This window comes from Hydra vulgaris, chromosome 05 (genome assembly GCF_038396675.1).
Source record: "Hydra vulgaris chromosome 05, alternate assembly HydraT2T_AEP".
Classification (NCBI taxonomy): domain Eukaryota; kingdom Metazoa; phylum Cnidaria; class Hydrozoa; order Anthoathecata; family Hydridae; genus Hydra; species Hydra vulgaris.
The window spans coordinates 10957957-10969185 of NC_088924.1; the positions used below are offsets into that span (position 1 = coordinate 10957957).

At 27.5% G+C, this 11229-nt stretch overlaps 1 protein-coding gene across 2 annotated transcripts; it reads left to right on the top strand.

Moving 5' to 3' along the window:
- The first annotated feature begins 819 nt into the window (after positions 1-819).
- On the top strand, positions 820-1712 carry LOC136080546 (uncharacterized). Of its 2 annotated transcripts, none has more exons than XM_065797347.1 (3): positions 820-978; positions 1250-1348; positions 1457-1712. In XM_065797347.1, exons 1-3 carry the CDS (start codon positions 921-923, stop codon positions 1555-1557), a joined length of 258 nt encoding a protein of 85 aa, XP_065653419.1. In that variant the 5' UTR covers positions 820-920; the 3' UTR covers positions 1558-1712. The 2 variants fall into 2 exon arrangements, with proteins under 2 accessions (XP_065653419.1, XP_065653420.1); XM_065797348.1 differs by having other exon boundaries at positions 1250-1342.
- Positions 1713-11229: the final 9517 nt, after the last annotated feature.

The following is an 11229-nucleotide window of genomic DNA, read 5'->3' on the forward strand; positions in this document are numbered from 1 at the left end:
ATTGGAAAATATGAGTGAAGATATTAGTCATAATTTTAATAACTCTAACTCACAAGAAAAAATTCAATAAGTGCTTGAAAAGTTCAAAATTGGTATCAGTTTAAATAAATTCACTACTGAAATGGTTGATTTTGCAGAGATCTACAAAAAGGTTGCAGAGAAGGATAACAAAACTTTGCCTTCTTTCCTCACCATTTACAATTATATGCGGAAGACTCTGTTAGATGCTGATTCCACTCTGTTGCAGTTCTATACAAGATATTTAGTACAACTCCATCAAATTCAGTAGAGTGTGCGAGAGTTTTCAGCAAACTGAAACTTGTCAAAACTCGTCTTGCAAATCGGTTGACATCAGAGCATGTTAGGGATTGTGTTCTCTTGTCAGTGGAACATGAGAAAATGTCGAATTTGACCCAATCAGGTATAGTAATAAACTATGCTGATATAAATGAGTTACATAATATTTTTTATTCATGAAAAACTTTTATTAGTTTAAATATAATTTATACTAATAAAAATTGCTTAATTGTCTCCCGTTAAAATTACTTAACCGGGCCCCTCTTCTGGATATTCGTACCTGCTTTTCAGATGCCACCACGTCTCTGACCCAAATAAGTAGTTTTATTTCTATTACAATTTTTTCCTCCATGTTTGGTTTTGTATTTAAAGATTGGCTTTATTTCATAATATTTTATATTTAAAAAAACAACTTGAAAATTGAAAATTTCCTGTGTTGATTTTGTATTTTGTAAAACTCATTTATGAAATATGAGATGAGACGTCATAGACAACAAATCTCAAAAATAAAAGAAAAGTATTACTAAGTATGTTTACTGTCCTCAAATAAAACACGTGATGTTTTCCAATCGACTGGTATAAAAACTGTTTCACTTTCTTTTTTTATCAAGTCGGTTTGTAAAATGAAGACAGTGTTTGCAATTTTGTTTTTGGCGTTCATTGCGTTGACATACGCAAGAAGTAAGTTAATAATAAGTTAAATTTTTAATTTGTTATATTTATAATTTATTAAATTAAAAAATTTATTTCTATTAAAAACGTTTACGTTATTAAATGTGTTTTAGTTGTTATACTAATGGTAACGCCTCTATTACAATATTAAGAAACGCATTTTTCTCGTTTTACAGATTTATTTTATTATTTTTTATAAACTGTAAACTTCAATGCGAAAATTAAACTAAATAAAATTAAATTAAAAAAAAATGTGTATTGAAATATTACATACATTTAGGTTATGAGGATGTGAAAGAAGAAATTAAAAATGAAGTTGAAAAAGAAATACTTGAAGATCTTGAAAAGGAAACTGACGAATTAAATGAAAGAAGTAAAAGTAGTTAACTTCTTCATCTTTATTTATATTTATATCTAACTTATTTATATCGGATTTAACTCCAATTTTGAGTTAAATTTTTTTAAAAAGCATCTTTGAACTTTTTAGAAATCAATGATGCAAAGCCATGGAGATGGGTACGAGATATACGATGGAGAAAACTTGTTCCTTTTATACCAGTTGTTGTTGCGGCGGTTGGTAAAAAGTAATAGAAACAACTAAGATAAAACTTTTTATCATATCAGCTTATATAAAAATGTATCAAGTTATTTTGGCATATAATTATCGGTATTTAATAGTAATATTAAATACTTTAATTTTTTTTTGTATATATATATTAAAACTACGTTTCCGCATTCGAAAACGTTTTTGTACTTTCATAAACAACTCTATGATTATAAAGAATGGTTATAATAGCCTTAATCTAAATTTTTAAGCCTTCACTAGACAAATGATATTTTTAATAAAAAAAAATTTATTTTGTCAAAAATAATCAGATATGTAGCCTTAACATAGGATCATACAAACCACGATTATGAATTTATCAATTTTAGAAATGCTAAATATCATGTAAAAATCACAAAACGTTAAAATTAAAAATTGCAAATGTCAATCAATTTGATCTTATATTTTGATTAATATTAATTTGCAACATGGCCCAGTAAAGGTTTGAAGAAGGTTCTCAAACTTTCAAAATGAGTTTTTCAACAAGGCGTGTCAAGGGCGCCAAAAATGGAAGGTTTTTGTTAGCATAATTATTAGATCAAATAAAAAAGGTCTTACGCATGTAAATAAAAATGGTTTTTTTCAATATAATTTCAAGCTTCTATTATATGAGCTGGATTCATGAATTGCAGTACCAATGATATTTATTTGCTTGTCGTTAACCTTTAACTGATTTATCACAGTTTGTTTGTTCTAAATCAGGTTTGAAAAAAATTTAATAATAAATTTATACTGTTGTTATGTTTTTAAGCTAGTAAGCTTTGTAATTTTGATGCTCATTTTTTGCTTTTCATCCATTCCATTTGATTTTACTCTCTTATTATAATAAAACAGCAATCCGAACAAGAGCATTTGGCTCATATTTTGTGTCGATGTAATTCTTGACACAATAAGGTGTCTGAGTCCGGTCATTTGTATATTAAGTGTCTTTTAGTTAGAAGAGAGTTTCTTTATACGAAGTAACCTCCGTAAATCACAATAAAATTTGTATTATCAGAGTTTAGCAATAATCGCTATTGTTTTTGGACAGTTTAACTTGTGCAAGTTCAGTTTTGCTTATTTGTTTGCTTACAGGATAAAATAGGCCAGCAACCAACAACAAACAAAGAGGGAAATATAATTATCATTGGTGACAATTTATCATTACACTTCTTTAAAAAGTGCTAAATGCTTGTTAGGAGTATGATATCACATTGATCCGTCTTCTAGCTAAAACTACTCATTTACTACAACCATTAGATGTTGCTTTTTTTGCGGTCTTGAATCATTATTGGAGGTTGATACTTACTTAATGGAAAAAGTATAATAGAAGGAAATAAAAAACGTAATCAAAACCTGCTTTTCCACTTTTTTTTTATCTCAGTTAATAAAAAAAATGTCAAAAGACAATTTCTCCAAAAAAATACATGATTTGTAGTTTCAAAAAGTGTGACATATATTCTTTGAATAAAGACCGCAAGATTACCACAGTCAAATGTCGACAGCCGAGCTGTGGAACTTAATACATTCAATATAGTAACAGACATGTTGGGCTTTGTTGCCAACGATGCAATGAATCAACCGGAGAAGAAGGTAGTGCCAAGGATGTCTCGTTTTGAATACCTCCTGTTAGTGCAAAGAAGGTAAAAATTGAAAAAAAAACGAACTTTGTATTAGAAAAATCATCAAAGAATATAACTACTTCTTTTGAAATTATAGGCAAGACAGCTGATGCTAGTGAAGAATCCTTTGCAACCCAAAGTAAAAGAGATAATCATCATTAAAATGCGTTGCTAAAAGATTTTATAGAAAAAAAAATATTTTTTTAAAGAAATTTTTAAAGAAACTAAGAAAAACTTGAGCGAAAAGATATTGCAGAGAGTTTTAATAATTTTTTTATAAACGTCGGTCAAAACCTAGCCAATAAAATAACTCCCGGAATTAAAAATTTTAAATCATATATTAAAGAAGAAGACTGTGTGATGGATGAGCTTGAAGTATCTCCTGATGAACTTCGGTTTGCTTTTAATATGTTAAAACCAAACAAAAGCTTAGGTCTTGATGACTTAAGCCCAAGGGTTGTTAAAGAAGTTTTTGATGTTATTGAAAACCCCTTACTAACTATTCAATCGTTCATTTAATGGTGGAATTTTTCCTGACAATTTAATACTAGCAAGAGTAATTTATCTAATTATAGACTTATCTCAATACTTCCATGTTTTTCTAAAATTCTATAGAGAACAATGCATAATAGGCTATACAATTATTTATAAGACATAAATTGCTTAATAATAATCAGTACGGATTTAGAATAGGGCACTCGACAGAACATGCAGTAATTAAATTAGTTAAAGAAATTTTAAACAGATTTGAAAACAACCAATATACTCTTGGGGTTTTTATTGACCTCTCAAAGGCCTTCGATACTGTGGACCATAATATTCTTCTTTACAAACTTGGAGCCAAAAATAATAGTTATAAATGGTTTTTTTTTTCTATCTTGATAATCGCAAACAATACGTATCTTTTGACAAAACCTGTACTAAACTAGAAAACATTTCTTGCAGAGTTCCACAGGAATCTATTATAGGGCCTTTATTATTTATTATCTATATAAACGATATTTACTTTTCTTTTAGTATATTAAATTTCAATCTTTTTGCTGACGACACTCAGGTTTTTTATACCCACTCAAACATAGAGTCAATCTTTATCACTATGAATCGTGAGCTTGACAACCTCAATGAATGGTTAAAAGCCAACAAACTATCTCTAAATAAAACTAAAAGACTGAAAAACTGAAACTTTGCCCCTAAAACTCCCAAATATTTCAATAGAAAAAAGTAATTTACAACGGACATTCTGCATTAAATTTGTAGACGAATAACTGCAAAAAATGAAAAATTAGTTCTTAGCTTCCAATTTAAAAGATCTAGAAACTAGCTAACTGGGTCCAAAAGGTTTATTGGTTGTACTGTAGGACCTCATAAAATGTTCTGGTCAGTTGTCAATTGCCCTGAAAACTGCATTCTTTCTGCAATTAAAAAACCTTAATTAGAAGAAGGCTACATAGATGGAATACTCACGGAATAATCTATAATATAAGAATAAGTTCTGCACTTATAGAGATAACTTTTTTTTTAAACTCTTATGAAAATTATAAAAGAGTTAGTAGAAATTTAAGGTTTTATTTTAAATACCACTGTTACATTTTGTATCAGTTTTATTTTATTAATTGTTATTAGGTCTTGGTTTGTAGCATGTAAAATATTTTTGTGTGAATAACTATTGATTAGATTATATATAATTTCTTACTATTGAATATTAAAACAAATTAAGCAACTGTACTTCGGTTGCCGTGGTGTTGGTATTTTATGGTGTATAATTGTAAATGTGTCAATATTATTTTTTTTACTTTATTCAAATTGTTATTTTTACATCATAATTTATTTTAGGAATAATATATCTCGTTTAATCGATAGTTGGTAAACATAAAAGAAAAGTAAGAAAGATGACTCTAATGCAGCAGAGAAATCTAAAGAAGAATTTAAGGAGAAAGGGATGCAGGTTTTTTGATTTGGACATATAATTTTAAAAGTTATAAATAAGTAAGTCTTAATAAACTTTCATGTTAGGCTATTATCAAATTTTTAAAGGATCAAAAGACAAGTCAACCTTGGGGAACATAGATATGACGTTCAAGTCAGAAAATAAAGAAAAGAAACTGTTGAAAGCAAACCAACTACAGAGCCAGAGTCAGATGTTTCACCTGTAAGTTCTTACAGGTTTAAATGAAGCTGATTTTTAGTTGTCTTATTTAACTATTTGGCAAGCTCAAAAGAATCTTTTCAGGAAATTGCTAAACACTATAATTTATAGTATAAGCAAAGTGTTAAAGTTGCGCCCAGTTAACCTATTATTCCTTCAATAGCACATTTTGATGGGAAAATGATCAAAAATATGTCATAAACTAAAAAATCAAAAAGAGATTTGGAATCTCATATCAATGGGGAAATAATGCTTCTTTGAATTCCAGCTTTTGTTCGTGAAACTGACCAAGCTCAATATGATCCTTTTGTTAAAATATTCAAAGAATATGGAATATATGATGATGTGAACAGGGGAATGCTTTAATACAACTGCTACAAATACAGGAGGATCAATGTCAGGTTTAGTCATCTCAAAAATTAATTTTGCTAGAGCTAGCTAGCAGGAGACATATTTATGTATTACATCTTAAACATTTCTGTGAAAAACATTGCAACAGAAAAACTAAATATCAAGAAAACTTAATGTTTAAACGCTTTCAAATAATCTGGAAGGACATTAAAAGTAGCATTGCCTCTTTAAAGTTTGTTAGATATGATACTCAAGTGCCTTCCACTTGTGATAAAAAAACCTATTACTTCTCATAACAGATTTTTTTCCACCATTTATATGCATATCATGACAACTCTGAAAAATAATATTTGTAAAAAAAAACAGATAACTAGATTTAGATTTACGTTTTGAAGTGATTATTCAAAATATTTATTTGAGTTCAAATAAACCATACAACTATGTACAAAACATTTTTTCTTTGAAGTATCAGCAAATAAGTACTCAAAATAAAATTTTGTAAGTGTATCTTAGTTAATATCTGAGTCTTTACCAAAATCATATTTCTTTACTAAATTTTTGAAAAATATAATTGTGAAGGGTAACACTTTTAAACACATTTATCGTTTGACACCTCTGGTACCCAAACAATGAATGTATTTAAATGAAACAGTTTATTCGATGTGCTTTTCCGCATTACACATGTTTTTGATACGATGAATGTGTTTATGTACAAAAATCGATTTTTAGTAGATCTAGATCAGTGGATCCATTTTACAGTAGATATTGCTGAATAGTTAAAACATTAATATTTTATAGTTGCTACATTCACTGTAAAGTGGATCTAGCAACTATAAAAAGTTAAATTTAATTATTGTCGTATACTCATATTTACCACAAAAACTTTTACCGCAAAATTTACGCAGAGTGGAAATGGTGAATTGATTTCGATTTAGAAAATCATATATTTCCATGCAGGAAGAGCGTTGTACGAAATTGACATGGCTTCAAAAAATTCCGATTTATGTCTTGCCATAATTTACCATACTCAAACTCGGTTAAAAATTATAGCAGATGTTTTTAAACTGAACCCAGCCTAATACGCAGATTTAAAAAAATGCCATGATGCAAACCTGGTGTTATAAATTAATGCTTACTTAATAATAACTTATTTTCATGTCTGCATTTAGAAGTTAATTCAGATTGTTTATTTAGTAAATTTTCTTGATCTAAAAGAGTAATAATGTTATTATAGGCAGGCGCAGTTTTTAGAATAGACCAATTTAATTTAAAATTAATATTTTTTTCTTTTAGTTGCCAAATATATTTTGACAGCAAATAAAATAAAACAATAGAATTTGGAAAACTCTACACTGAAACTACAGACGACAGTATTCGTCTAACTAAACATTGTAGAAAAACTTTACTCTATTTTAATAACAAGACGTGAAAGAAAAAAACCACGCACGAATGCTTTGATGTAACAATGGGAAGTTAAAATGAAGCAGAAATTTGCGAATTTGTAGGCTTATATAATTTAAATTCCCAAAGTAAAATAGTTCATTTTAATCAACTAGGCTTGTATTGCGATAATGGTTTAATAATAATTCAAAAAAAAAAAATCAGGGCCTCAACATAACGAAATCAGAAAAAATATAAAAAATTTTAAAAACATTGGCTTTTAAATTGAAATAAACATTGTTTTAAAAATTGTAAATTTTTTTGATGTCACATTCAGCCTCTTGGAAAATTTTTATAGGCGTTATGAAAAACCTTATGATGAATTTTCGTATATTAATATAAATTCAAATCATGCCCTCTTAAAACATATTCCTATTTCAATTAACAATTGACTAAATCAAAACTCTTCTAGTAAATATATTTTTAACTCTTCTAAACGCGTGTATGAAGATGCTTTTAAAAAAAGCGGATTTAAAAACTTCGAGCTAAAATTTTAAACAAAAGTTGCAAAAAAGCGAAATAGAAATACAATTTGGTTCAACCCTCCGTTCAGCAAAAATGTTTAACAAATATTGGAAAAGCTTTTTTAAAATTAGTTGACAAACATTTCCCTCCCTCTAATAAATTGCACAAAATTTTTAGCAGAAACATTATCAAAGTAAGCTATCCCAGCCGGCATCTCTACGTTGTTTCAACATTGAAATTTGGCTGAAGCGTTGTTTCAACGTTGTTCAACTATGTCACAACGTTAAAACAAGGTTACGGTTTAAACGTTGTTTATTTAACGTTGTTTCAACGTTATATCAACGTTGACAAAAAAACTCAATTATAAAAAAACCGTACGTTGAGTTGGTGCCTTAAGTAAAAATTAGTTAAAGCAATTAAAATAATATTTTAGTAAAATGTGCAACACAGAGGTGCTTATGTGTAAATTTTTTAATTTTTGATTTTTTAAACGTTTTATTTAGTATTCAAACTTCTACTTGTTATTGCGATAAAAGAAATTGCTTATTTAAGAAACTAGCGAAAATGCCACTTTAACGTTCAAGCTCTGGCAGAATCATCTTCTAGTAGTGAAGAAGAGAAACTCGAAAGAAATAATGACAATCAAAATTTATGAAAAATATCAGTCAAGTAGAAGAAGACAAAAATTCGGAAAGCGATTTTCAAAGTAAAGAATTTTTTTATAATTATTTGTCTCAAAGTGACAATGACACTGTATTTTTCTCAGAAGAAATTGAAAAAAACGGTGTTTCACTTAATCATAAACTGGCAAAATGGGCAGTAGAGCACTGCTGCTCACGTGAATGTGTAAACAAGCTGTTATCTATACTGATAGTAGAAGCCTTCTGCTATCTATAGAAACAGCTTTTAGTATACCAGCCTCAAGACCAAAGTAGTAGTATTGATCACCACACTTGCTTTCGACAGTAACTGATTTTGGAGTCTGAAGCAAAGTTCTTTTATCTTTCGGCAGACGATGTCCTTCTCAGAAGGGCATCGTCTTATAAAAGAACTTTGCTTCAGACTCCAAAATCAGTTACTGTCGAAAGCAAAAGTGGTGGTCAATACTATTACTTTGTTCTTGAGACTGGTATTCTAAAAGCTGTTTTTTCATCAAACAATGGTTCTTCAATTTTTATAAATGAAACAATACTTATTGATGTAAATATTGATGGTTTACCTTTAATTAGGTCTACATCAATGAACCTCTGGCCTATTTTATGTAAAATAGTAAATTTTAACCCTTTTATTGTGGGATTATATTATGAAAAATCTAAACCATCTAATATTGATGATTTAATTTTTGATTTTTTAAATGAATACAGACAACTTCTGTTAGGTGGGATATTTTTAAGACAAAAATAATATAATGTAGTTATTAGAGCATTTTTATGTTATGCGCCTGCAAGAGCATTCATTAAAAGTACAATTAATCATAACGGATACAATGGTTGTGAAAGATGTACAGTTAAAGGAGCTTTTAGTATACAATGAGGATAAGAAAAAAGGAAACAAAGTACCAAAATTTTTATTTAACTTTATTAAGTTTGTAAAAGTATTCCACAAAAGTTGTTTTGTGAAACTACTTTAACTTATAGAGTTTTAAAAGAGTGTTATATTTACTTACTGATTTAAGAAATGAGCTACGAAGCCAAAACACAGTGACCAAGCCTGCTTATAATAGTGAATTTATAAGCTAAATAAGGTTTATTTCGTCAGTAGCTGAATTTGATGAAGGTAACATGATATTAGATGAAGAAAAAAACACAATCATCATGGGTGAGTTTTAATAAATATTTTTATTAAATAGTTATATCCTTTAGTTTCAGAACCTTTTTTAATTTTATGTCTCCAGCTTTATGTCAAAACTTATAAAAACTTATAACTGTACATATTAGAACAATGGCTTCTTGTTTGGTAGTAATGGCTTCTTGTTTAGCACAATGCATTTTTATTTAGTTGTATAATTTCAATGGTTTATGGACAATTAATGTTTAATGTTCACAGTTTCATTTTCATTAATATTATTTTAATACATTATGAGCAAGGTTACACAATTTTTACAACCAGATGCCATTCCTGGTGTTAACTTGTTATTCAGATCAAGACTGACTATTTTTTTCTTGTTATACTACCAGAAGATTACCAGACCAGGTTTACAAGCTCCTCCTACAATGAAATTGAGAGTTTTATATCCAAGCTTTTCTTCTCCAAGATAAGTTTTAAGCTTTGTTAAAAAATATACCTGTTCTAATATAGGATTAATTTAATGTCATGACCAGGACAATATAAAAACAAATAACATTTTTGTATTGTTTCCGAGCATTATAAAATTTTAGCAGAACAAATAAAGTGATTTTAATTACATGTTGTTTTTATGAGTCATTTAAAAATATATGATTATTTGCATAAAGATAATTAAAATTTCAAACAATATTGTTAGGTTTTTTTTTAGTTGAATTAATTACAATTACTGGGTGTAATTATCGTTAAAATACAGAATTCACAAAATAATGCCGAGGTAATCAAAATAATTTTTAATTATTGATGAATTATAAGGAATAATTTATTTAGAAAATATTTGTTTGATAATAAGTTCAATTTAAATATTTAAAAAAAAAGTTAATATTAGTTCTCACATAATTAATATTAGTTCCTTTATCTATTAAAATTTAGAAACTTTTCCAACAATTTTACGGCTTCATGTATATGAAGGGGAAAAGTGGAAAAATATGCTTTAAGAGCACTAACTTTGTGAAACGTGTGTGAAAGGTATACCTTTATAAGACAAATAAAACTTTTTCATTTTTATTTACAGCTTCTTCTATTAAATGCGATGGAGCGAATGAAAGTTTAATTGATGGCATTTTGTCTGACTTTTTAAAATACGCTACATTTCAAAAAGGTGGCGGAAAAAAAAAAGAAATTAGATTGATTATTTTAAATAATTACATATATTTTAATAAAGAAATATTCTCTTGTTGTCTACTTGTATTTTGTTTTCAATGATAATTCAGCATTACAAAAAAAAACTCAATTATGAAAAAAATCTAGATTTGAGTTGATTTTTTAAGTAAAATAAGAAAAGCTAAAAAAATAACTGATATAATATTTTATTTTAAAAAAAAAGAAAAATACTAAATATGTGGTATTAAAAATTGGTATTAATATTAGTGCTCTTATGTAGGTATTTATGTTTTAGCAACCTCAGATTCTTTATATTAATATTAGTGCTTATTAGATAAAGATGAGTAAAAAACAAGTTACAAGTTATTTTTTGGTCTTCAAAATTGTTTGAATGATAATTTATTATTTATTGAGATCTTTTCTTTTTTAATTTTTGTTGCTTTTATGTTATCAATCAAACTTAGATGTTGTTGTGTGATTTTTTATAATATACCTTACACTATACTATTATATTTTATATCATTAATGAATATTATCTATTTTTGTTCAATATTCCGTATTACTCTTATGTAGGTATTTATGTTTTAGCAACCTCAGATTCTTTCATTATTTTTCTTTGATGCCTTCAGTAATTTGAACATAATATAATCAGAACTATGCAGATTAATAGAATAATAAATATATTCATAAAAATGAATTTAAAATAA

Excerpts from the sequence above, each read along its gene's own strand:
- LOC136080546 (XM_065797347.1), top strand. The coding sequence starts at position 921 with ATGAAGACAGTGTTTGCAATTTTGTTTTTGGCGTTCATTGCGTTGACA. Across the intron at positions 979-1,249 it reads TGCGTTGACATACGCAAGAA|GTTATGAGGATGTGAAAGAA; the intron begins GTAAGTTAATAA and ends ACATACATTTAG. Across the intron at positions 1,349-1,456 it reads ATTAAATGAAAGAAGTAAAA|AAATCAATGATGCAAAGCCA; the intron begins GTAGTTAACTTC and ends TGAACTTTTTAG.